The sequence below is a fragment of the Strigops habroptila genome, chromosome 2 (genome assembly GCF_004027225.2).
Source record: "Strigops habroptila isolate Jane chromosome 2, bStrHab1.2.pri, whole genome shotgun sequence".
NCBI lineage: Eukaryota > Metazoa > Chordata > Aves > Psittaciformes > Psittacidae > Strigops > Strigops habroptila.
The window spans coordinates 9,026,372-9,052,142 of NC_044278.2; the positions used below are offsets into that span (position 1 = coordinate 9,026,372).

The 25,771-nt window shown below is 47.3% G+C and overlaps 2 protein-coding genes across 2 annotated transcripts; both read left to right on the forward strand.

Annotated features, from left to right (window-relative positions):
* The first annotated feature begins 534 nt into the window (after window positions 1-534).
* TEX55 (testis expressed 55) lies at window positions 535-2,732 on the forward strand. The gene is made up of 4 exons (XM_030471492.1): window positions 535-576; window positions 1,298-1,531; window positions 1,803-1,865; window positions 2,555-2,732. Exons 2-4 carry the CDS (start codon window positions 1,319-1,321, stop codon window positions 2,645-2,647), a joined length of 369 nt encoding a protein of 122 aa, XP_030327352.1. The 5' UTR covers window positions 535-576; window positions 1,298-1,318; the 3' UTR covers window positions 2,648-2,732.
* A 10,815-nt stretch (window positions 2,733-13,547) lies between these two features.
* On the forward strand, window positions 13,548-25,411 carry UPK1B (uroplakin 1B). The gene is made up of 8 exons (XM_030471493.1): window positions 13,548-13,608; window positions 18,853-18,940; window positions 19,487-19,687; window positions 21,219-21,293; window positions 22,039-22,161; window positions 22,444-22,623; window positions 23,367-23,450; window positions 24,083-25,411. Exons 2-8 carry the CDS (start codon window positions 18,872-18,874, stop codon window positions 24,131-24,133), a joined length of 783 nt encoding a protein of 260 aa, XP_030327353.1. The 5' UTR covers window positions 13,548-13,608; window positions 18,853-18,871; the 3' UTR covers window positions 24,134-25,411.
* Window positions 25,412-25,771: the final 360 nt, after the last annotated feature.

The window sequence follows — 25,771 nt, forward strand, 5'->3', positions numbered from 1 at the left end:
CAGGATCAGGACCAGGACCAAGATCAGGACCAGGGCTAGGACCAGGACCAGAACAGGGACCAGGACCGGGACCAGGATCAGGACCAGGACCAGGATCAGGACCAGGACAAGGATCAGGACCAGGACCAGGATCAGCACCAAGACCAGGGCCAGGATCAGGATCAGGACCAGGGCCAGGACCGGGATCAGGACCAGGACCGGGATCAGTACCAAGACCAGGACCAGGACCAGGATCAGGACCAGGACAAGGACCAGGACCAGAAGGACCAGGACCAGCATCAGGACCAGGATCAGGACCACGGCCAGGACCAGGACCAAGATCAGGACCAGGACCAGCACCAAAACAGGGACCATGACCGCGACCAGGACCAGGACCGTGCTCACGTGACCCCGCGCCACCCCGCCGCCACTCCCGCCCTGCCCCATGATGGCCGCGCTGCCCACGTGACCCCGGCAGCACCCCGGCTGCCGGCGACAAAGGCTGGCGGTTTCCCTGGCAACCGCTCCGGCGTCTTCCGCCTCCTCCGCCGCCTACGGCGAGCGACGAGCGGCACAAGAGTCCGGCGCCGGGGCAAGGTGAAGCGCAAACCCTGCCCTGCCCTGCAGAGCCTCGGGGATGGGGAGGGCGGGCGGCGGCGGACCCGGGCCCGGGGAGCTCTTCCCCAGGCATAACACCCCCCTTCCTGGTAACAGGGAAGGGTGCAGGGCGCGCTGCCTCCGCACAGCGCCGTGCTGCAGGTGATGCAGCCGCACCCGGGAACCCCAAAAGCAGCGAGTGGCTGATGTGGCTCCTGCCTCCTGTGCCCCAGGGAGGATGCAATATACACACAAAGTGCCCCCAGGGCAAGAGGAAACAGCCTCAAGCTGCGCCAGGGGAGGTTTAGGTGGAGATGAGGAACAATTCCTTCCCCAGGGGGTGCTCAGGCATTGGAACAGGCTGCCCAGGGCAGTGCTGGAGTCACCGTCCCTGCAAGTGTTCACACGCCGTGTAGCCGAGGCCCTCAGTGCCATGGGTTAGTGGTGGCCTTGGGAGTGCTGGGGAACGGTTGGACTTGATGATCTTAAAGATCTTTTCCAACCTGGTTGATTCTAAGTAAAGCAGTCAGCAGGCGAGGGCTTCAGTGAGATTAAATGGAGCTCCGAGGCTCATGGGCAGAGGGCAGGCACTGAAATTAAAGGCTATTAGTGCTTGCTCTAAGAAGGGCTGCAATAGAAGGGTGAAGTAATGGGATGTGTCCAGCCTGTGGGGCTACACGTTTAAAACACTTTTCTGTTCTTTATTTGTTAAATATTTCAGCAAGATCATGCAGAATCTGAAATGGAGCAATCTAACACACCACCAGCTGCTGAACCATCTGTGGATAAGACACTTATAGTCAAATCCCCATCTTCACTACCAGGTTCTCAGGACCAGTCACCTGTCACTGAATTTCCTACATCCTCTCCATCGGAACAGCCAAAGGTGTATGAAGACCCCTTTGAAATCTCTGCTAAGTACATGGAGAAACACAAAATCCTGAACATATTTCAGGTGAAATTTCTCTTTCCCTTCTCCTCTTTCCAGAGGCTGGCTTGAGAAGTTTAGCCTAATGTTAGCTTGGACTAAATTATCCCTTCCCCGGATCCCTCCTTGTCCTGTGCTTTCTTATGCGTAAACTGAAGAAAAACAGTAGAAAAAGGACTCCTCATCTCTGGGGACTGAAAGAGATGCTTGCGTTTTAAAACGCAGCTAGTGTTGAAGCAGAAAGTGCAGCCAGCCATCTGCTCAAGGATCAATGCTTCTTTCCTTCTGTCTGTCTCAGGAGATCACAGAAAAACTGGTGTATGAGAAGCCCGATGACCCCTTGCAGTTCATGTTGGTCCAGGTATGGTGCCTTGCTGAGGCTCGGTGAGGACTGTCGTTAAGGCTACAGGAGAAAGCCACTGGAAACATGGTCAAGCCATGACTATTTGTCTCACTCCATGTCTGACCTGTCTGGGAAGAGGAGAAGCACAGGGCAGGAGTAGCCTGGGTGCAAAGGACCACAGGGTGCAAAGGACCACATGTGCTCTAAAAGGAGAGGGAGGAGAGGTATGGGAGGGTGGCTGTATGGAAGAGTCTGGTGGGGGGTTATATGGATGATTGTTATCTGAGAGGTGAAGGAAGTTTAGGGACAGATAGGGCCCCTCTGTGTCGCTGGTGACCCTTCTTCAGCTCCCTCTATCCCACACTTCTCCTGTGCACACATCCCTGTTAAGGAGAGCTGTCTCTGCTGATCCTGCAGGGTATTAAACCAGGAAATTCAAAGTCAGTGGAGTGAGGCAGTAATATGAGAGTTAGTTAGAATTGTGGGGAGCTGCATGGGGAAAGGAGGAGGTTAGAGGAAAGAGAGCAGAGAAAGAGAGTCTTTTCCTTCACTGCCCTCTAATTAGTCAGGGGGAGCACCAGCTTCATGATTTGCTGCTGGGGTTCATGCTGTACTGAATGCAGAACCTGCAGGGGAATGACAAGGTCAGTTCTGGGCATCAGTGGTAAGGAAACAGGCTCCCAAATAACCCTTTTCCTTTTGCTCAGGTGCAGTCTATGATAAATGCCAGGGAGGCAGGCACGTCGGAGGGAATGTTGGAGGAGGACGAAGATGAGATGTTTCTGGAAGAGGTCCTATGAGCTTCTTTTGGCCACTACTGAACCTTGCTATTGCGGTATTGCATGGGACCTTCACATCACCTTGCTCCTATAATCATTGGCAGTAACTTGGAATAGGTCTACTTGTGTCTCTGACTCCTGATTTTTCTGTTCTGCGTGCTTGTGCTTCCCTTTGGGTTTAAATCCTGAAACCAAGTATTGGTTTGGAAGCGCAAACCCAAATCTTACAGCGTGCATGGACCTGTATGCACGTATCTTGAAGAGGCAGGTCTGCTGAACTCCTATGCAGTCTCTGCATGCAAATACATAAATTCCACATTTGGGGCACCCCCAGGCTTTGCTTTTCCGTGCAGAGAAGCCTCACAGCACAGACAATGGAAGCACAAAAGCCAGTAGAATTAAAAAGCAGCCCTGGCTGACCCACAGTCCTCTCCTTTTTCATGCTGCATTGGTGGTTTACTGTCTCCAGCTATGCAGCAGCGCCGGTGCCCATCTAATACTTTGGGAGGCTGGGTCTGTGGCTTTCCCACTGCCCCCAAAGTTCCTCTAATGCAGAAAGCTGTCTCTCTGCCTCTTCCACACACTGGGCGCAACTGCCTCACCCTTAACCGTCCCTGCTGGGTTCCAAAGCTCTGCTTTTTGGGGTTACCTTGCTCGTATCATTGCAAGTACAGTGTCTATTTTGATAACCAGAACAGTCAAGCAACAGTTGCCTGCACCCTCTGTGGCTTCAGAAGACATTACCGCTCAGGAATGTGGGAGGTGAATAAAACTAAACAAACCAAAACCAAGTGCTGGCAGCCCAGAGAATTCAGAGTCAAGGTACACTTTGCAAACATGCCATCTGAACGGCTTTGGAGCCTCAAAACACAGTCTTCATTTTCATACTACCCAAGTGTCTGTTTCTACCCTGTAAAGAAACTCTGTTTTTCTTGTCTCTTGAAAATTATTGAAAATGTGCAACAGAGCATACTGTTATTTTGGCTTCGTTTAATGTGTATGTGCAGTAGATGCCAGGAAGTCTTTTGTCACTCCAGACTTTTCTCTTTTTTAGGCAAGTGCTCTAATTTCATGACGGATGGTAGTGTATTCCCAAATGACTGTCTCTATGGCTATGAAGAGAGCACCATAGAAACTTATCTTCCATCTAGCTATTTTCAGCTAAAAGTCTGATGATGAGGTTGTGTGATACTCCAAGGCAGAGCTTGGGCCCAAAAAGTCTGGGAAAAAGAGAGGCAAGGATTTGGCACACAAATTCTGTGGCTGAGAAGTGTTGCCTTTCTGTCTAAGGTTCTCAAACAGGATCAGTTAACTCATGTGTTTCCAGGTTAGAGGCAGGTAAGCATCCCTGTCACTCATAGGGCAAGAAGGTTTTCAAGGTTATTGTGAGCCTAAAGGTTCAGTTAAGATCTTCATGGGTTTCATAAGAGATCTGATGGAGACTTAGGCATCTGGAGCAGTGAGATGCTTTTGAAAGCCCTACTTCAGCAACTGGAAGAATTGAACACTGAATGAAACAGAGAGACTGGTTCTTTTTCAGCCTGATATATTTTTGATCAGGAATTTATAGGCAGCCATGTGCATACATGCACCGTGAATGCAAGGGAAGTGCTATTTCAGGTCTGTAAAACAGGAAATGCATGGAAGATGAAGATAGTGGCTGAAGCCTTTTCATTTGTATGGTCACCTGTCAGCATGTTCTCACAAGAGATGGAGAAGTTGGCATGTCTGAATTTTGTGCTGGAACAGGATTAGGGTGCTTTGGGGTACAGGCTTAGCTGTGAATTTCCTGCTTCTATCATTGGTGTACTGTATTTTATGTATTATATGTACTGAGAACTGTCGTTCTCTTTTACTTATGAAAACCTGCTGACTTGTAATATGTTCTGGGACTATAGGTGTATGCCCTCAATGTTCTGTCAGCATTAAGGGAGTTATGCAAGGAAAGAGCCTTAATTTCCCTGTCAGATAAGTTGAAGTGAGCTGCAAACAGTCTTCTTTCACAAGAGACGCCCTACCCAGTGCTCCTCAGCAATCTCAGGACCAAAATCTTCCTTTGGTGGGCTGACCACCTTATCTCACGCTGACAAAGTTGCTGAGTGGTAGCAAGAGGTCCTCCCAGTGCATGTAAGAGAGAGCAACTGTCGTTCATGTTTCTCAAGCCTCTCAGAGGATTTGATTGTATTTTGAAGTGCCTTTTTTTTTTTTCAAGGAAAAAGTCCAGGAACTCAGTTTTATGAAAACTAAAAAGCATCCTGCAGAAGGCGTGCAGATTATTGTGTTTAAGCCAGTGCTGCAGAGCTGTCCTTGTTGATTTGCTTCAGAGTTTTGCTGAAAAATACACCTTAGAATCACAGAATCAACTCAGGTGGAAAAGACCTTTAAGATCATCAAGTCCAACCAATACCCCAGGACTGCCAAGGCCACCACTAACCCTTGGCACTGAGGGCCTCTCTAGAAAAATTCTACCTCACATTAAGGCACTAATGCACCACACTGTTGGTGTGTATGAAGGCTTTTCTGTGGTGAAGAAAAGGAGAGAAGTTAGATTTTAAGAGGAGACATTTATCGTAGTCTTCATTTCAGAGTGACGGTGCCTTTTCCATAATTTCTTTCCCAAACCGCTGGATCCATGTGTCTTCTTCGTAAGTGGACATTTATCAACATGACATTAAACTGTCATTAAATTTCTTGCCTTGGGTGCTCCAAAGGAATTAACAGTTCATTGTGTGTAACTGAGACTATTCCATATAAGTCCTTATAGCACACTAGTCACAGTATATTTGAATGCCCTCCAGTAGTGTGCTAAGCAACGTGACTAACATCTGTTGTTTGTTCTTTCTCCTCTCCACCAGGGAGATGCCTGTGCACTGAAGTGCATTCTTTTTAAAAGGCTGGTTTGTGTTTCTTACCCACACCTGTGTATTGCTGCATGCTTCTAATGGACAGGGGTACGTCATGGAGTGGAAGTTAGGGACGTTGGAGGTAGTTAATAACTCCCAAGGCTGTTTCCTCCGTAGTTTGAACTGGGCAACTGAGAAAGTGCAGTATTTTCACAGACAAGATTATTTTGTTGATCCATGGACTGGCACAGAAGCGTGACGTCCAGTTCAGCTGCCAAAGAGCATGATCTGTGGTGCACAGGCCCTTTGTGTTGTACTCACCCACAAGCAGGGTGCGGAAGGGCCAACCAGAAGAAAAGTGTAGTCACCGTGTCTTGGATCAAAACATCCATTTCTTTTTCTGCCATCTCTATATGGAGCTTAAAATGTCTCAGATGCCCCAAGCAATACTAAAGTTGCCTGTGTACTGCTGCTAACCAATGAAAAACAAAATGATGTTGTAACTGCTGATTAAAGATCCTTTGAAAAGTTCACACAGACCCTGCTCTGCTTCTTAGTTAGGCGGAGGACACAAGCAAGGTAGCTCTTCAATGGCCAGCTACTTATAGCATGAGACATTTCATTGTGACTCACTGGGTATGAATCATTGCTAAATAACACCAACTTGAAGTTAGTTTAATGCCATTGATTTCAAAGTTTCACAAGCATGTGAAACTCAAAGCAGGCAGCAACAACTATTTAGGGCTTCCATGTCTGAAATGGAAGAAGTTAACCACTGGTTAACTCTGACAAAGAGCTTAGCTCAAGAAAGAGCTCAAGCTGATGACTGGAGAATGTGGCAGTGCTTAGACAGGGAATATATCAGGGCAAATTGATCAAATCCTGTCTGACACGCCTTCAGTTTTATTCAAGGGAAAGCTTCTCTTGACCATTCTTTCAGCCAGATGAAATACAGAAGAAAAAGAAGAAACATTCCCTTAAGGTCAGGTATCAATACCCATGGCTGCATTCTTGTTTTGGGATTGCCTTCATGGAAAACATTGATGTAGCAGCATCAAAAAGGCACTAGGAAGGTTATCTCCATGGCATATTTATCCAAGAGTCTGGGGTGAACTTTCTATCTTCCAGCACAGAAAACAGGAGAAACTGCTGGTGTCACTTCCCAAATTGCAGTGAAATAATACCAGAGAAGAAACACACTATGAGATGGGCTCACTTGGGTTTTTGTGTTGTTACTTACTTTGAGACCAAAATTGTTCATTGTCACTCATTAAAGCGGCAAGCAATGGAGAAACATGGGGCTACATAGAGACAGTCATATGAAAGTACACAGCTATCTAGCACAGTTCACGAGTAAAAAGGTAGGCAATGTAGCTAAGGGAGTGCAACACCTAGTTTACACTGGCCATAAAAACTTCACTATAAACCTACAAGCTGTTAAGGCAAATCTCTTATTTGGAATCACACTTAAAAATTCTTATGAACTAGGAGGCAGGATCTGTGTTAGGCTTAGGGAGTTTGTAAGAGCAAGAGGTCACCTCTGACTTTCCTCCTTCCCATCCTTCAGTTTATCTTCTAGTGTAAAACAGGAAACAGAAGTGGATAAAGACGTGTAGAACAGCACAATTGTTTGTTACTAGGAAAAAGGCCTGTCATACCAGCCTTTGAAGAAAACCACTTCCCACCTTGAGGAGCTTTTGGTGTTGGACAGGAGTAGACATTAGGGAGAAGGCTATATTAAATGTAGGCAAGTGGTCAGTGAGCCAACAACTTTTAACAGTGACTCCAAGTTGCGCAAACACCACGAACACCACAGGAGTCTCACTTTGAAGAGCAGAGCGATGCCTGCTCTATCCCACTGCTCTTTAAGCATGCCCTTGGGTCTAGCATAATATCCTGCCTCTTTGCAAGGACATGCAGGGAAGGGCAGTGTGCTGGATCCCCACAGTACTGAAAGCAAGTACTGCCCATTGGAGAACCCAGCGTTTGGTCCTCTTGTTTGAATCCATGGTAACACAACAAAGCTATCTTGAGAGACGCCTTGACCATGGTATGATGCCATGATGCTGATATATGTTTGACGTGGCAGATAGGAGTACATACAGGAGAAGCTCAGCCTGTTGCTGGGAGCAACAGCTCCCTACTTTTTGCCCTGTTAGATGTCTAAATGTTTTCAAATGAAGAGCAAAGCTCTTCGGAAAAGTAAGAGATGAGCAGGCTCCAGCACAGCTATAGAAAGAATTACTTTTCTAAGACACCCTTCACAGGTATCTTAGAAGTTGTTCATAAGCCTTCCTGCCTTTTCAGAAATCGTGTGTTGATAAACGGCGCTGGAGTAGTAGGTTAAAAAGCATCTTGAAGAAGGGTGAAACTTAACCTTTCCCATGTGTGCCCATGAGAGGGCAGCACAGACCGGCTGAGCCTTCGCTAAAGGCTAGTAAGAGGCAGGGAGATTAACTCAGACGAGTGTATGTCCAGCCATGGAGTTGAGGAGAAAAGATCCATGTAAAAGGGCTGGATGTCCCAAAGCACCGCTCCATCCATCACCTACCTGAAACCAAAACCCATTTACGGATGGGTACAGGGGTGAGTGCGTCAAACCCCAGGTACATGACAGGGTCCGAGTTTCACGGGCTTCTGAAGAGTTTCCAGGTCTTTATTGCGACCTTAGAAGATAGTTTCAGAGGAAGAACATCAGACAGTGCCTACAGTTCTATCAAAGCAATGAGTCATGTGTGTGAGACATCAACCACACCCTTCCCAAAGCACACGCTGTCACCCCACGGGTACTATAAACTTGCCCAAAGCACACATGCTACTTATTTCCATCTCAGTGCCCCTAAACACTGCACCAGCCAACACCCCTTTGCTATTCCCCTTTCCTCCGGCTGCTGAGGCTCTTGCAATGCAGCTCGAGCTTGACTGTCCTCCTTCTTTCTCTTGGGTGCTCCAGCCCTCTGGCAAGATGGGTGGTGAAGATAAATGAGACATATGCTTGCAGCACTTGGCTTGCAGCATGTTGGAAACTGGATAGTGACAGGCAAGCCTATGTAGAAGGCTCCACTGCCAGCCTGCTACAGCCTCCCACACCAGAAGCAGCTAATGCAGAGGAGGCAAGCAGGATGGATTTGGGAGGGATGAGTTATCCCCAAATGCCCTTCAATAATGAGCTGGAACAATCAATGTGAACAAATTTCGTTGCCCCCTTGCAAACAAGAAGTAAAGGTCCCCAAACAAGACCTCTTCTTTCTAGCAAGTTGTGGCTTGTGACTGACACACGGGATTTTGGAGGAGAGGTTTTTAACCATCAGCAAGAGCAATGCAGTCACTAGGTCCAGACAGAACAGCTTGTTCCCAGTATGTTAGATGAAATTCAACTGAACCACCAGTACCAAAAGTCCATCACAGTGCCAAGGCCATTCAGGAGATGGGACCACATCCTAGTAAATATATTGACACTGACATATGCAGTCTTTCAGAGGCCAGAAAGCTCTCAAATTCACAACTAAGAGCAATACAGAGACACTTTCTAAGCAGACCTTCCCTGCACATTGTCAGCCTTTTAAAGAAGCTATCTAAAACACAAGCAGAAAGTTTCTGTCTTCCCAAAGGTCTTATCTCCTGCTATGTATTTTGTAAGATCTCAGGCAACGTGGCATTTCTAGCCTCCTGTGAGCTTTCCGTGTGGTCAGGCTCCCATTCAGAGTAAGCTGCCCTCATCTGATGATGAGATTCAAAAGGAAGCCACGTCCCATTTACTGACCCTTTTTACGCCATCAAGGGTGTTGGCTGGGCAACGCCACTCTTGAAGGGCTTGGCTCCCCTTCCCCGCCTGGAGAACGTCCATGGTGGGAGGGGAGCCAGAGCAGGACTTGACGTCCAGCTCCCCCACGCTCCTCCATGCTTGTCTTTTCTTCTGGTCTCTTCACGTACAAATACATGATCAATGGGTTGCTGAAAGGCCAAGGTGAGATCAGCTCAAAGATGCAGATCTTTTGGTCTAGGTTTTCCTTTGCAGAAGTTAGCCTCAGGCCTGTGAGGAAGCTCTCTTATGAGTTTCCTTCATAGTCAGCAAAGGAAAAGAGGCATCCTCAGGGTGAGATTTAGAGCCTAAATCTCTCTCAATGCGTACAAGAAGGCAGCCTGAGGGTCTTCTTTATTTAACAGTAGTAGCAGCCAGTAGAGGTTAACCTTTACGAACATCCACTATTTCTCTAAGCTATTGGGTTGAGACCTCTGAGGAAGGGAGCCACAGCAGTGGCCTGATTGTTAACAGTGGGGTACTGAGATTTCATTTGTTACTGCCTTTACCACATGTGCAAATTCCACTATGAGCACAAACTCCCTGGGGAAGCAGTTCCCTGCCTGAACCCAGTTCTTTACCAGCCAGAGCAGCTTTTTCCAAGTTCTTCGTCCTTTCTGCTTGTGAAGAGAAGAAACAGTCCCTTCTGAAAGGCTGAAAGTACAGATTTTCATGCAGTCACATGATTCCGGTAGCTTGGGCTTTATGGAAACACCCAAAATTGCAAGTCTTAACAATACCCAACTACAGCCATGGTTACAAGCTCATGAATAAAAGCTCCCTACAAAACTAGGATAAAAAAAGGTGTATCCCTCTCCTTCCCCAAAATATTAAGAAACCCCAATCTTTGAGCGAATCATAGAAAGTGAGCTTTATGGCACTCGTCTTAGGAATGAAGAGTGCAATGCCATATTCAAGGGTGGATTATGTATTGCCAAATGCAAAATTCCAGGATTACCAGCATCACAAAGATGCCTGTATCTGAGTTTTCTGTACTGCTCTTCACCAAGGTACCTGAGGTTTTAGAATGAAGTTACTTACTGCATTCCACGTTATACTAAATATATACATACAGTCTCGCTTTTCAGTCTATATGTTTGCAGACCTAGCCCAGGGACCCTGTGGTTTATCCTAACCCACTATAATTAGCCCATGGTTGTTGCTAACGGTATGCCATTTGTCTCCCCACACTCAGCACTGTTTGGTAAACAATTTCAGGCGCAGAGTTGCTCTCCCCTGATCTCCCTAGGTGGTGTTCACTTGTTTATCCTGCACACCCTGCAGTTACTCCTCTCTCTTGAGGCTGAGAGGTATAGAAGTGGCAAAGAAAGGGCAAAAATGCTGTAGAAAGGGGGAGGCAGCTGTAGCAAAAGCCAGGACGCGGCTGGGGAGGCAGGAGGCAAGGCTGGCTTGAGGCCAGGCCAGCTGCAAACCTAAGGGACATCTGTCCCCCACGGCTCACATCCTCACCCCCCCAGTGTGGATGCACTGAGACGGAAGAGAAGGCATCTGTGAGGAATTCCCTTCTCCCTCACGGAGGAGCTGGCTCCAGTCCATGGCACATGGAGGGCTTGGGTGGCAGGCACGAGCCTGAGACCCAAATCTGGCCAAGGGAAGGAAGGTTGGACTGCAGACCAGGAAGCAGCTGTTTGCAGCCCTCCCGGGAATGCAGGAGCGAAGCCGGGGGGCAGGAATTGGGGCTGGTCAAGGGGAGGTCACTGGCCCAGGCGGTGAGGATAGGACTCTGCCATGAAAGGTGCCCTTATGGGCATCGCCTGTGCAGCACACTGCAGCAGGGATGCTCGGATGCATTCCCGGCAGTGATGCTCCGCACTGCTGCCATGCACTGCAAGCACCATCATCAAAAAAGCCCTCTCCCCTGGACCAGACAATGTGCATCATGCTGGACCTGTACATGGGTGCACGGGCTCTGTCAGCACTACAGCCACACTGCTGGGATGTGGGATTTCCTACCTGTGAGATCTGATCTTCCCATGCAACATCGCAAATGCAGTTAGGAGCCTCCTATTCATGGATGGGAGTGGTTGAGATGCTGGTATGAGGTGGTCACAAGAATGACACCTGGGACTCTGCTGCTTTGTCCGTGACCTCCTTTTCCTTCCTGTGTGCTCTCTCCCTCCCTAATTCCTCCCTCTCACATTCTGAAATCATTATTTCCATGCTATGTAGAAAAAACCCAAAGTATGTAGGAAGGGTATTCTTAGAGTAGGAGCAGGGCCAGCCCATTGGAATTACCCACAGCATCTCGTCAGCCCTTTTCAGCATCTTTGTTCTCACTTTGGGCATCCTCCAGCATCCCCAACCTGCCAATTTTGAGAAAGCACAGCATACTTTGTGACAGGCGTGTTCTCACATTGCCCTGTCATACACAGAGTACGTTGCTATAGTCAAGTGATAAATCTCCTGAGAAATCTCATTTTCCACCCCCATCTGAAAATGGGCCAGGCTGTGGCCTCAACATCTGACTGTCCCTCCAGTGAAACCCCAGATTGCAGTGTGCCTTCAGTCCCAAGCCCCCACTTTGCCTTTAACTCACATGCAAACAGAGGTGCATGTGGACCTATGTAGGGATACATGTGAGGAAAGCACATACATTAATGGGTTTGTATATGTACATGTGTGTGTATGTACATATGGCTCTGTGAGGGGGAATGGGTGTGCACTCCTGAGTCTGTAGCTTTTGGAAGTGCAAGAGCTTGCACAAATGTATGGGTCTGGTTATATAGAGGTGTTGGCACTGGTCATCTGAAGTATGCCAGCACAGACACAGACCTACAGGGGAAGCTAAAGCAGCCACAGGCACCTCACTGGGAGTACCCATGGTGGCACTTGGGCTTCCCGCTGCATGGTTTGTCACCCCACTGCACGCCCTTGCTCAGGACGCTGATGCTCTGCTCTGCACATGTATTCATGCAAGCTCATAGTCTCAGCCACACCAGGGCTGCCAAAAGGTGGGGTGGTGACTGCACCGAAAGAGACTTCACATGTTGTAGGGAGCACAAATAATGGGCAAGCAGGTCTGAGTTAGTTATGTCCAGACAAATCTTCATCCTTACTCTTGAGCACCCAAATGACAAACTTATTGTCCCTGTCTACTAGATCAGGCTGGATGCAATGGCTGTATCTTCCTTTGCTTACTGCTGTGATACCTCATAGAGCTGGAAATGCCAAAAGCACAGGGTGAAATCTCATGGGAATCTCATGGGAGAGCTGGATCTCTCTTCAGTTGTCTCCAAATACCAAGGGGATCCATAAAAAGCTACAGCTATTGCAGTTCTCACTAATTTCCCACAAGATAGTTGCAAGGCTGGCTACCAAGGAGATATACAGATATTCTTCAGACGTTTGCTTTTGACTCATGAAGGGCTCTAAAAACACAGAGCTCCCATCACCCTTCCCAAGGCCATTGTTCATTTGGCTGTTTTTGCACCAGCAGATCAAGAACCCCAAGCACAAGTATCTGCACTTCTGCCAGAGATGTGCTCAAGGCTCCAGTAATGTGAATTATGGCTTTTGGCAGACCTGTAGTGGAACCAGTGAGGGAGAAGAAGGTGAGAAACATTCCTTTTTGCTGCATGCCTCAGCCTTAGCCCCTCTCAGTTCATTACAGGCCGATTAATGTATGACATATATTAAATATGTCTATGCTTGACTTTATCTTAGGAAGCCTGAATGTGTTAAAAATCCAGAGGGCCCAAGGAAACGCCATAGTCTCCCCACTTTCCATGTTACCCACAGTGTCTTGCAGGGTAGCCAACGCCTACACTTCTGTTTCCAAAGAAAATCCCAAGCTAAATGAAATGAAAATGGATCCAACCCAAACCACTGGATTTTCCCCATGCAACGTAATGGAATGAAAACACTGACATTATTTTACACTTTCTTTTTTCCTAGTCAGCCCATTCTTCTTATACCCACATTCAAGCAGCACGCCAGCAATCCTAATATTTGCACTTACGTCCTTCCAACTTGCCCATCCTCTTTAAAGTTCAAGTATCTCGTACAGGTGAGTCACTCACCCACCCTTTGGAGAGTGTAATAATAGACATTTTTTGGAGCTTTGTGCTTTCGGCATGACGGCATTCCGATACGATCTAAGAATCACAGAGACACCCTCCGGTCCCAGAGGCACTGGTGAACAGGTTTGGCTAGAAAAAAATAGTTTTCCTCATGTGATGGGCACCCTACCAATCACACAGCGCTTTCCTCAAGCCATCCGGGCTCTTTAAAGCCCAGTGGAGGTGTGAGAAAAGGGGCTTTTTCAGCTTTGGAGGTGGGTCAGGATTGCTGCTGGGAGGCATTACATGAAGAGAGGGGTGAGTGCTTTGCTTTGGTCATCATCTTCCTCTCAATGAGTGATAAGTGTCTGTTAGGAGGAAAGGAAGCTTCTAGGTTTAATGTTTGCTATTTTAGCCCCTGGGCTGTGTTTACTATGTGGGAGTCTGATACCTGTATAAGGTTAACTGCAGAAGATAATATTAAGTATTTCATTCTTCTTACCTCAGGCTTTGTCTTCTCTATGGCTCTTTTAATGGGTTTCATATTTTCTCTCCTAAAGACTGGGGAGAAGCAAATGGGAAAATTAAATGTATTGTAAAGATATCTGAGTGTAAAGAAGCAGAAATTGTTGCAGGAAAAGATGAATCCTGTAATTCCCCCTCACTTGTGAAAATAGGAAAGGCAAAAAAAAAACCCACCCCGCTTGTTTTGGCTGTGCTGATCTAATGAGAGAGAGAGGAAAAACCTACCTCCCAGCCCTATTTCCCAAGTAATTATGCTTGATGATGATTTACCAGCCACTCCACCATTCACACAGGCTTCATTTCATAGCAATCTCTCTCGAAAGGAAACTTAATTAGTCTCTGACCCCTGCTTGATGCTGAGCTTTGTTTTTGCTTTGTTTTTCTCCCCTGGTAGCACAAAATAATTGGCTAGCTCTTCCTTTCCTGAGTGTGCTTGACTCCTGGTGCACAAGCCCTTCTCTGTCAGAGGTGGCTGCATTTTGAGGCAGGTGGAGCGATGGGGGAAGTCCAGCAGGGCAGAAGGAATGTGTGCGGTTGTGTGCTCTGGAGCTGTTTGCTTTCAAATAAGTAAACAAGTGATGAATTGACTCTTGTAAAGCATTTGGCTTCTTACAGCAGTGTCTAAGCAACTCGTCAATAACGTATTTAATTGCATCCTCTTTAAAACTGTGTAACTCTGAAGATGGCCCAAGCACTTGGAAATTGTCTTCTTTTTAAGCCCCTTAGGGGATACATTTTCTGCTAAGACAATCAGGGGAAAAAAGGAAGGTTTTATTGCTGTTTGGTGCCTCAGGCCTCGGTGCATCAGAGCCTAGAGCAGGTCAGGTCTGTGTCTCACAGAGGCTTCCCATGGCACTGGCACCAGTGCTGGCACAGCACCTCTGGCAGCAGTTCTACCCCGCTGGCTTCCCTCCATCAGTGCCCCAGCCTCAGCCCAGGCATCCTGCTCCTGCCTGTAGAGACATGCTCTGCAGCCGAGCACAAGGGGCAGGAGATGTGGGGCCCAGGGGGGTATGGGATGAGGTATCTGCCATTGGATGGCTGGGTTTGTTTAGTTGCGCTCGAGTGGTGCAGAGCCCGTCAGCCAAGGTGTGTGGAGCACATGAGTGATAAAACAAATGTGGCCCTTGTCTCTGCCTCCTTACACAAGGAGATGAGTGCAACGCCCTGCACAGGGGTGCTGAAGCAAAAGGGGGATAGCAAGGGGTTAGGTGGAGCTGCTGTAAGCCCCTTCGATGTGCTGTGACCTCCATAAGCAGGGTGTAGAAACAATTGATGCTCACAGGAGTGTTTCTGGACACCCCTTGGTCACAGTACTGTGACACCACCATGAAAACTGGTACAAAACACAAGGTAATCAAAATGCGACCCGCTTCTGCGTGGGACAATGCCAAACCAGTTCTTTCCCACTGGCGTTTTTTGTTTGGAGATGGAGTAGGACTGAGCTAAGCAGGGGGCATTCATCTCTAAGGCTACTGAAATCCTGTCCCAATCTACAGAAAGAGTGTGGAAGCTTCAAAAGATCAACCATCCCAAAGCGTGTGAGGGATGCACAACAGAGACTGAATCCTGCTTGGATCCAGGAGCTGCTGTATGCAGGGCTTCCTTTGAGAGCTTGCATAGGGTTGTCGTCTAAGATACAAGGGCAGAAGCCAGTATCTGCAGAAAGGAGCGTCCTTTTCAGCTCCCAAAGTTGTGCTGCATGTCTTGCAGAGCCACTCTGAGTAGAGGAAGGGAGGAGAGGTCAAGAAAGCTCCTCTGCAACTTGTGGAGGAACAGGGGGAGGCAGGGCTTCCCAGCTCTGATGAGCTCAGCTGGACCCCTACAAGCATCAAGAGTGCATTCAGGGTTTGAGGGGAGCGGAGAGGGGAGAAGTTGGAGCCTGAGTTGTGACCAGGGCATTGGGAAGAGAAAGAACTATGTGCTTCAGGATGGACATAGGTTTTTCTGGTACAATGAGAGCAATAGACATCTTTCCAAAGCTGATTGTATCATGGAGCAAAGTCTGTGGCAGTGATAACTGAATACCTGGGACCTAGACGGGTTATGACTATATTACAAGGTACACAAGATGTGCTGAGGAACACCAGGTCCATGCAAGTTCAAGGCTGAAATCCCAGGAACTGGCCACCTTCTTGAGTGCGGATTCTGGATAACAACTTCATCTGAAGCTCCGGTTTCCTCAGGTGTTTCCCTGAATCCCCAGGAAACTGTATTTGAGTTGTAAAACTGGTATTAACCAGCCTGCAAGGAATGCTCCTGCACCTCCCAACCGAGCAGTGTCCACAGGCAGGAGCTGCTGGCGCCGCTCTCTTTGGGGCTGGGAGGAGGACTTCAACTCGTGTCACACCCAAGAGTGGTTGAGAGGCATACCTGCATGCAGCTCGCCTTGGGCAAGCCGGCCAGGGTTTGCCTCATCACCAAGTGCTGTCCAAGATGTTCTTGCTTAACACAGCTTAGCTCTGAGGCATAAGGATCAGGCGACAAGTGGAAAGGCCCTGATCCCCTGCGGCTTTTCCTCTGGGGTAAGCTGGAGGGTTGGCTCTCTAGCTGCCCAACTGTTGTCACAGCCTTGGAGCACCTCCTCAGCTTCTGGCCAGTGATGCTGATCCCTCTACAATGGAGAAGGGTCCCTTACACCCATGCAAGGGGCTACCACATGTGGGAACATAGTGGACACTGAGGAACAGACCCCTTCAGTGCCAATCACTTGGAGGTAGAGGGAGAATTCGTAGTAATGTGGCAACACCATTACAGTGTGTGTTTTTAGGTCTACATTAAAGGCTCTTCCCTTTTCCTCTTCTTGGACACTCTGCTTCTCCTGCTCTGCAATCCCATTGGATTTAAGTAAAGTACTTGAGTACCTTAGGTTCCTTAGAAGCTTGTCACCATCCAGCTAATACTTCTGTGGTGGTGACTGTGTGCAGCTTTCCTCCCAGCTACAGTAGCCTAGGAGATGGGCTTGCCCTAGGAGAAGAGGCTTGCTAACTCAGGCTGGTGTGACTGCATTGATACCTGCCCAAGGAAAGGCAAGAGTGAGCCAGGTCCTGCCTGCCAGGGAGGAGAAAAAAGCCAGCCTGTGGGGAGGAAAGCACATGGGCTGGGTGGACAGCCCACATACAAGGTGTTGCTACACTTCAGGAGGCTCTGTAGGAGAAAAGGGAAGGGAGAAAGAGCTTTCTGCAACGTTAAGGAAAGAGTTGTGGGTTTGTTAATCACACTTGGTGTGATCTGTCATGCTTGCCACATGGCACACTCCATTCTGCTATCTTCACCTGCTTTTCCATGTAGTGGTCAGAGTTCACATGCCTGCATACAAGCAGGGAAGATTTCCTTGCTTTTTGGACTGCGCCCTGACATGTGGTGTCTCTTAGCAATAAATAAAGGCTTTTTGAAATTCTCTTGAGTTTGTAGCACAAAGATCCATGAGCCAGGCAGTGGTCTCTCCAGCTTTAAGATGAGTAGAGGACTACTGGCCATCTCAGGTTTGGCAGACTCCACAGTGTTGTGTTGTAGATCACAGGTAACCAAACATTGCCCAGACCCAGATTTGACCTGCAAGGCTGCTCTGTGTGCCCCCCCACCCCAGGCATGCTGGCTGGTGAACAAGTTTGTTAGGGACAAAGCTTCAGGTTGACCTCGTAAGCCTATCATTTTCAAATACAGAGCAATACAGCTTCAGGTATCTTAGGCTGGCCTCCAAAGGCCTGGCTGGGAATAAAAACATCTCACCTTGAAAACAATGGCCATTCCCAGTCACATTATCACAGGAAAACATTGATGTGGTCTGCTGTTAGCATAATGGTGAGAGCACTGGAGATGTCTCCATGCCTAACCCTTAAACCACTGCAGAAAGGGTGGTAGGAAATCCTGATTTTCCCTCTGTCACTGTTGGAAGTCCTGCCTACCCTAAAGGGCAGCTGCTGAGGAGGCTGAAGATGGCATTGTTGGAAGGATCCCACTTCCCTTCATTGACAGCTACTCTTATTTTCCAACAACTTCTTTGTAAGAACCACTGAGTCAGTAACCCCAGCAATCACTTACATTAGTGCAGATATTCTGTCTGTTCAAGCTGCTTGTCCTGTTGTCTGCTCAAGTTGAGCCCATCTCAGGCTTTCTTTCACAGCTTGTATTTTCTTAACCACCCAGCAAATGCAACTGTCTTGGGATTGGGTTTCCCCTCCTGCCTCCATGCACACGTGTTCCATCCCTTTGAAAGAAGGACTTGGTTGGCGCTGGCATCTGGGCTTGTTTCTCCAAGAGGTCTCACACCTCTGACTGGTGCCTTTATGCTGCTGTCTGTGGAAGGGGGTGAATTCAATGCAGGGTGCCTGGCCGCAGGCTGCAGGATATAGCACTCCCAGGAATTTGCTGGGAATGCTGCTTGGCCTGGGTCCCATGAGCCAGCTGCAGCCTGAGCTGCTCCTTCACTCCCTTGCACCTGGCTGGGGATGGGGTGCTCAGCTTTAGTTCCCGGCATGGGTGGGAGATGGGGCTACTCTTACACTAAGGTGCTGCCAAGCTGTGTGCCGTAGGTATGTGTGTGTGGTACTGCTAAAGCACTGTGGTTACCACCTTAGTCCTGTGGTAGTGCTGGCCAAAATGAAGAGCCAGCAGGGTGTACAGCATACCCTTGAGTAAAGCCAGCTCCTTTGGAAGAGGAGCAAGGTGAGGGCACTGAACTTGTCCACTGCCCATCTGGGTGTAGCTGGTGTCTCTAACCAGGTGGGAATGCAACACCATGAGCTGATGTTTGCATAGGTGCTGTTGTGATGATGAAAACCCTGCCCAAAAGGGAGCCAAAGATACTGCCCCTGAGTGGTCCCCATATTCTGTAGCTCAAGTATCAAGGGGAGTTTGAGTTACCAGCTTCACACCTGGGGAAGTTTCTCCTCTGAAACTACTACGAAGCAAGAGGTGGGAGGTGTACAGAAAGGCTGGCAGGTTCTGCCCATCCTTCTCCTTAGGGATAATATCTATTTCTGAGTGAAGCCTATTATACTGGTCTAACTGAAGACTGTCTTTGGATTTTCCCAGGTTGCATGAAGAATTGAAGATGGCAAAAAGTGATGGTGGCATACGCATCTTGCAGGGTCTATTAGTCTTTGGGAATGTTGTCATTGGGGTAAGTGAAGTGGAACAGCTATGGGTGGAGGCTTCCTGCTAGTATGACACTTCTTAAAACAGCAGTTCACAGCTATGAAATCCTTCTTCATGCGTGAAGTCCATGCATAAATACACCAGTAAAGCATGAGAGGAGAGGTAAAGGAGAGCTGTGCTAGCTGATCGGTTGAGTGGTAAGGGGACAGCAAGGAACAGCAGGGGCTGATCCACAAGACCAACATGAATTCTAGGGGAAAAGTCCTTGCTGCTGACCAACATCTTCCCAGCCACCTCCCTCCATATAGTGATAGGAAAGGTTCTGTTAATTCTTTGTTAACAGCCTCCAATCCTAGGTCTGGTCTCTCAGGTCTAGGCTGAGTAAGTTTTGCCTGCAATTCTTCTGTGAAGGCCCAATACAAGAGGTTGTAGAGTTGGGCAGAGGAGGAGTTGAGTAGGTCCTGTTTGGCAGGAAGTTGAATGAAAGAAAAGCAGTCTCCAACTTTTTCTCTCTCTTCTGTTTCTTTGGGGAAGTTTGACCTAATGAATTTCCTGAACTTGCACTTTTCAGTTGTGCGGCATTGCCCTGACAGCAGAGTGCATCTTCTTTGTGACCGATCCCCATGGTCTCTACCCTCTGCTGGAAGCCACAGAAAACGATGACATCTATGCTGCTGCCTGGATTGGCATCTTTGTTGGCTTTGTGCTCTTTGCTCTGTCTATCCTTGGTATCGTTGGAGTCATTAAGTCCAACAAGACCTTGCTGCTGGTGGTAAGTGTAGCAATGTTTGCCTACCTATTGCTGCCAAACTGACAAAATGCTGCCTTAGTTTCCCTGCCCACGTTAGTAATCACCCACCAAGCAAAGACAGCTCTTATTAGCGATAAGGAGCCAAAAGTTCGGCTTGATCATGGCTGTGGTGTCCCACCTGGTGAGGACACATGTGTGAGAAGCTCCCAAATCAGGCTGAGGAAACTAATGGTGATAGCCACAATGGAGGTTTAAGCTGACTGGCTTAGCCCTGATCTTGCCCCAAAGCAATGCAGAAGCACTTGTGCAATCAGATGTAGCTGGGATGTGGTTTACATCCTTGTTTCTTCCCACCCCTTACTGCCTTTTGGCTGTCCTACACCATTCAGCGGAGGTGCTGATAAGTAATCACTTCTGTACAAGGCATTATGTATTAGTATACCAAATATGGGTGCAATTGAGAACATTAGACATCAGCAGGCAGGCAGAAATTACAGGGGTGGGGACAGAGAGCTTTGGCTAAGCCAAGGACAATGTTAAGGTGTGAACAAATCTCTGTACAATTTCTCTCTTAGTCTCTTAGGTTGGCAGTAATTGGTGTTTTCATTAATGAAGGGTAGAGCTGAAACCTCTGGAATCAGCTCTCTCTTGGATTAATGTGGGATGGCAGGCTGCCTGTTTTAACCAAGAGACACTTAGAGACATGAACTCTTGTGCCATGAAATGGCCAGCAAGCAACTGAGAGAAGAGAATGCCCTTAACTCTGAATTTTGGTGTCTTGTCTGAAACCCAAGGCTGTGGTACAGGAGAGACTACAAGGGGCAGAAGCTGGGGTAAGAAGGAAACAAATGCCTTGAATCCAAGAAGAACATTGTAAAATGTGGGAGGAGAAATAGAGACATGAGAACACCAAGGGGAATATTGGAAAGGTTAAAGGGATTGTTCTGAGAAGGGAAGAGAAACAGAGAAATAAACTCTGAGTTGATCCACAGGATCTTTTTTCATGAAGGATCTTTGCTCACAAAGTACCAATGCTGAGGAAATCTCATGATTCAAAATCAGGAGGATCTGAAAGACACCCTAAATTGCACCTTCTGCTTCTCAAAAGCACAAGCTCTCCTGCTAGGAGTGAACAGCTTCTTGCTAAAAATCTTATAGCTGGCAAGTGGAAGAGGAAGGAGGAGACATCGCGCAAGCATAAGCTGCTAATGAGATGCAACAAAGAAAAGGGCAAATGTTATTCTAGGACATATCAGACAAAATATTTTCCATGAAGGCAGGCTGGTATTAATGCCATGAGGTGCTGGTGAGATCTTGCCTGTGAGAGGGAGACCAATTCCAGTCATACACCTTCAAGAAAGCTGAAGGGAACGGCTACGTGAGTGTTCCGGGGCATACAGAGGACTGAGAATAGGATAGCCTGGCCTCCTTTGCTTTAAATCATAGAATCAACTAGGTTGGAAAAGACTTTTAAGATCAGTTTCAGCCTTAATCTTGAAAAGACTGCTTAGCTGTTTCTCCAAGAGCTAACTCTGCTGTCTGTCTCCCACAGTATATTATTCTCATGCTGATCACTTACGCATTTGAAATGGCTTCTTGCATCACAGCAGCGACTCACAGGGACTTTGTGAGTATTTCTTTCCTCAAGCATTCTTGCAATCACATTGGGAAACGTTTCAGTTCCAGGGCACACTGTGGTCCTGTTCAGTGTAGTAAATGGCTGGTGTGGTGGTACAATGTAAACTCAAACAACTACTGCTGAGTTAGAGTAAGACCCCACAAGGAAAGTCTCCAACATCATTATTCTAATCAAGAAAATATCTTTGCTCTTTTAAAAACAGCTTTGTTATTTTTAACATTTTAAAATGTTTACTTAACTAACCTTGTAGTTAAGGAAATACTAGTGTGAGCTGAATCATCAATGCAGTGTTTAGTCTTTCAGCTACAGACTGATTATCATACATGCAGAAGACAAATCTTCAGCTTTGCCGTAGGCAGTGTTACTGGTGAGGGAAAGATTACATGGGTTATTGGAGATATTGGTAGGGAGGGAAATGACTTGTGGTGCTTTTGAGTTCCAAGCAACATATCAGATGTAACCCCTAGATTTTGCACATCTGCTGTGATCTAACATCTGGTAAAGCCTCTTTAAGAGTCATGCTCAAGATCTGTGTCTTTGTTGCTCGTCTGCTTCAAATCCTGCTCTTTATTCTCCTGTGTGTAAAACTGGGGGAGAAGCAGCATTCCTGTTCTCCAGGAAGACACTGAAACAAGCAAACAAACCCACCCCAAATAACCCTATATTTGCTTTACATGGCCACTTATTAAGATAGTTTCTGCATTCTTCACCATTTGGGGTTTTTTTTCTATAGCTCACTCCAAATCTCTTCCTGAAGCAAATGCTGGAGAGGTATAAGAAGTCAGAGCCAGACAATAACAATGACAAATGGATGATTGATGGAGTCACAAATACATGGGATAAGCTCATGGTTCAGGTAATAATAACACAGAAATGTCTCACTAATTACTAAATGCTCTGCAGCCCTGGAATTTCAAGTCCTCCTTGGGGCCACTCGGTAATAAAGAGGACGGCATCTGCCTTGAACCTTAGAGAAAGTCCTGCCACACTCCCCACTTTGCTTGTTTATCAGATGGCAGACTGTCAAACGCAGGCACTTCAGAAATCTCCCCTATAAATCTGTGGTTAATGCCTAACCTGCCATGTGGAGGGCTCTGACCTGGGCCCATAAAGACCATTCCCTTCTCTTCCCCTGCAGAACCGGTGCTGTGGGGTGCACGGCCCCTCCGACTGGCAGAAGTACACGTCCGCCTTCCGCGCCACTCACAACGATGCTGACTACCCTTGGCCACACAACTGCTGTGTTTTGGATGCCCAAGGGTCCCCCACCAACCTAGACGGCTGCAAGCTCGGGGTCCCTGGCTACTATAACAGCAATGTAAGATCCTCTCAGCTTTTCCCAGTTAACATATGTTGGTCAAAAGCACCTTGCTGGAAGGGAAGGTATTCAAAAGCTTTCTGGAGGAGAAGCAACGCCTGTAGAGTCCTGGCCATGTTGCTGAACACAGGATAGGTTGTGAAAAGGCTTTCCTGATGGAGAGAGAACTGTTAAGAAAACTTGCCTAATGTCACCTGTAAGAACTGACATCTCCAACATGTAGATGGACAGTAGCTAAATCAAACTTAGCCCAGAGATGAGTGCATACAATATGAGTGAGCAAGTCAATAGTTCTCCTCCTCAAGGTAGAACTTTTCAGTAGACCAGCTTGTCCTATTCAGTCTGATGGGTCACGAGCCTCAACTTCTGCACTAGCAAGCATTTCTAGAAGGTGTTCAAGCTTCCAAATTTGGTTACAGCTTCTGCATTCTGGAGGTCAGCTCTGTGTTGGCTATGTTTGGTTATACATGTATACTCGACAAGTGCATGGCACAGGAGTGCCAGTCCTTGAAGAGTCTGAAATGGGTCTACTTTATATTTGGAACTAGAAACAGGAAGTCTATCTGCAAGTTATCCATAAGCAGTGTAGCTCCAGCTTGTCTTCTTGAGATCCTGCGAGCTACCCAAGTTGCAGTAGGAGAGAAGCCTGGCACCTCAGTCTCTCTCAGAGGTGGATAAGCTCATCTCCCTGTGATACAAGCTCAAAGCTGCTGCTGATTCATTCATTCACGGTTGTCTTACAGGGTTGTTATGACGCTATTTCTGGGCCAGCAAACACACAAGCCTGGGCTGTTGCCTGGTTTGGTTTTGCCATCCTCTGCTGGACTGTGAGTACTTAATATTTGCCTTTATTTCCGCTTCTCTTTTCTTTCTAACCCACACCCAGTTGGGTGGAGGCGGATGACAGGGCTGACGCATTTAAAGGGTCAGTAGATTATAGTTATTCATTCGTCACCAATATGCCTGTAGCCTGTTTCACTGACAGGGCTACATTTACAAGTTCCACTCCATTCTGGCTTCAACAGGTGAGGAGCTAGATGGCCTTCCAGCCTGTTGTGGCCTGCTGCCATCTCGGTAATACAACACAACCAACACAGCTTGCAGATACTTGTTTGTGAAGGGTATTGGATAATCTGAACAGCAATCATGACAGATAATTCAGTTTGTAGTTCAAAGACTTTGTATGAGTGTTAAAAGTACTCAGGGTTCAGCAGCTTCATGAAGGATAATCCCCAGCGAGCTGAGTGATCCACTCAAGTAGTTATGGCTGCACATAACTTCTTTCTTCACTGTGCAGCTTCTGTGCAGATAAAAAGCTTTAAGCTTCGTCTGCCTGAACAGACTTGGCTTACCAAGAATTTCTGTTGCTTTCTCCTATCAGTAGGACTAAATGGAGCTGGGGGAGAGGTGGAGAGAAGGAAAAGGGGAACAGAGAAACTCAGGAGTCTTGTCATTTCAGTTCTTCGTCCTCCTTGGTACCATGTTCTTCTGGAGCAGAATTGAATACTGAAGGCCCGGTAACCTCAGCGCTGCCCTGAAGCACCGTGTGAAACTGCGTTCGTTTGTCTCCTGCTCCATTCTCCTTCTGCCATGGAGGATTTGAAGTTTTCCCGCTACCTCTCCCATACATACTTTTCCCCCTCCAAAAACTTGACACACAGAGCTGATAACTCCAGGAAAGAATCTTCTTGTCCCTTATTTGCCCCTTGTTCTGCAGCCTTAATGCCTCCCGGCTGAGGCACAATCCTTCTTTCGCTGTGCAAGAAATCCTTGGAGCATAAGATTAAGAAGTGATCTGATTTGTTCTGTGATACCATCAGAAAGGAAAATGTCCATATACATTTGCTTCAGAAAAATCTCTCTCTAAAACTATGTTGAATGTAAATCATAATGCTAAAGGCTTCAGCAAGGGCTATGTGAGCAAAGCTGTAACCTCCTGTGACCAATAAAGATAGATGCTGCAAGGGAGAAGACTGCAGACCTCTCTAATCTATTTTGTTGTTCAGATTCTGTTCCTGGTCTCTGTCACCCCTTGCCTTAGAATAAGGCAGATTCTCAAAGAGTTTAAGTGTGTCAGCAGTAAAGACATGTCACAGATAAAAAGTCTGCTGCTAGTCAAGCCCAATAAAAGGCTAGCTCACTCTTCAGCAATATGCTGCCTAAATCCAAGCCTACCTCCTGTCACTGATGGAACTACTGCATGTGCTCCTACCTTCAGAAGTGCCAGTCCAGGAAAAGCTACACTTGCTAACAAGCAACTGCTTCAAAAAGCTGTTATGTACTTCACACAAGATTTGTGCAGAATAAGTGGGGTCCTGTGCTGGAGTTGGCTTTGTGAAAGTGGCTGTCTCAAGCCCTTAGATTACCGTGCTTCTTGTATCAGCTACCTGCATGTATATGGTTACTTCCCCTAAGTACTTCCCCTTTCCACATACCCGGATCAGGTAGGACAAAAGGCAAATAACGACAAGGAATAACTCCTGTGAATAATGCAAGCAAGGAGCTAACTGAACCAAATCCAGTCCTTGCATCAGCAGTTACAGTTCTCGTTCTGCTCAACAGAGGCGGTTTACTTTGGCCCAGACTGATCTGGTGTCTTTCCTAGTGAACACTTCAGTAGTTATACATGTGTCATGTGAAATAATATGCTCCTGTATAGAGCGTTTTAAGGTGAAGCCTCTTCCAAAGGTGCACTGGTTCAGGTCCTCACACTGGCCAGCGGCCTTGATTCTTTGTTTTTGTATATTCACCAAAATACCAATTAAAAAGAAGTGGAAGTGAAATCTTTTTCTTGTTTTAGATTGTGTATTTGGGAAGGTGAAATGGTAAATGTCTGTATCTGGGACATGTGGGGCAGTGCAAAGGCAGGCTTTAAAGTCCTGTATCCCCATCCTGAAGATCAGAGTGATGCATGGTGCTACAGAACCTCTTTAGCTGAATAGTCCCTTGCTGGGGTGCTGGGGAGAGAGAAAGAGGCAGCTATCAGGGTGAATAGCTTGAGGAAGAAACTAGGCCCCTGCAACATAGAAGGGTTTTTCTGTATGAGTGTGCCTTCAGAAAGGAAAATCCCCATGGATCAGCCACTTCACTGGTTCAGTGGGGTGGTGACTGTCCTAGAGATGCTCCACTGTTAGCAATTTCCATAAGG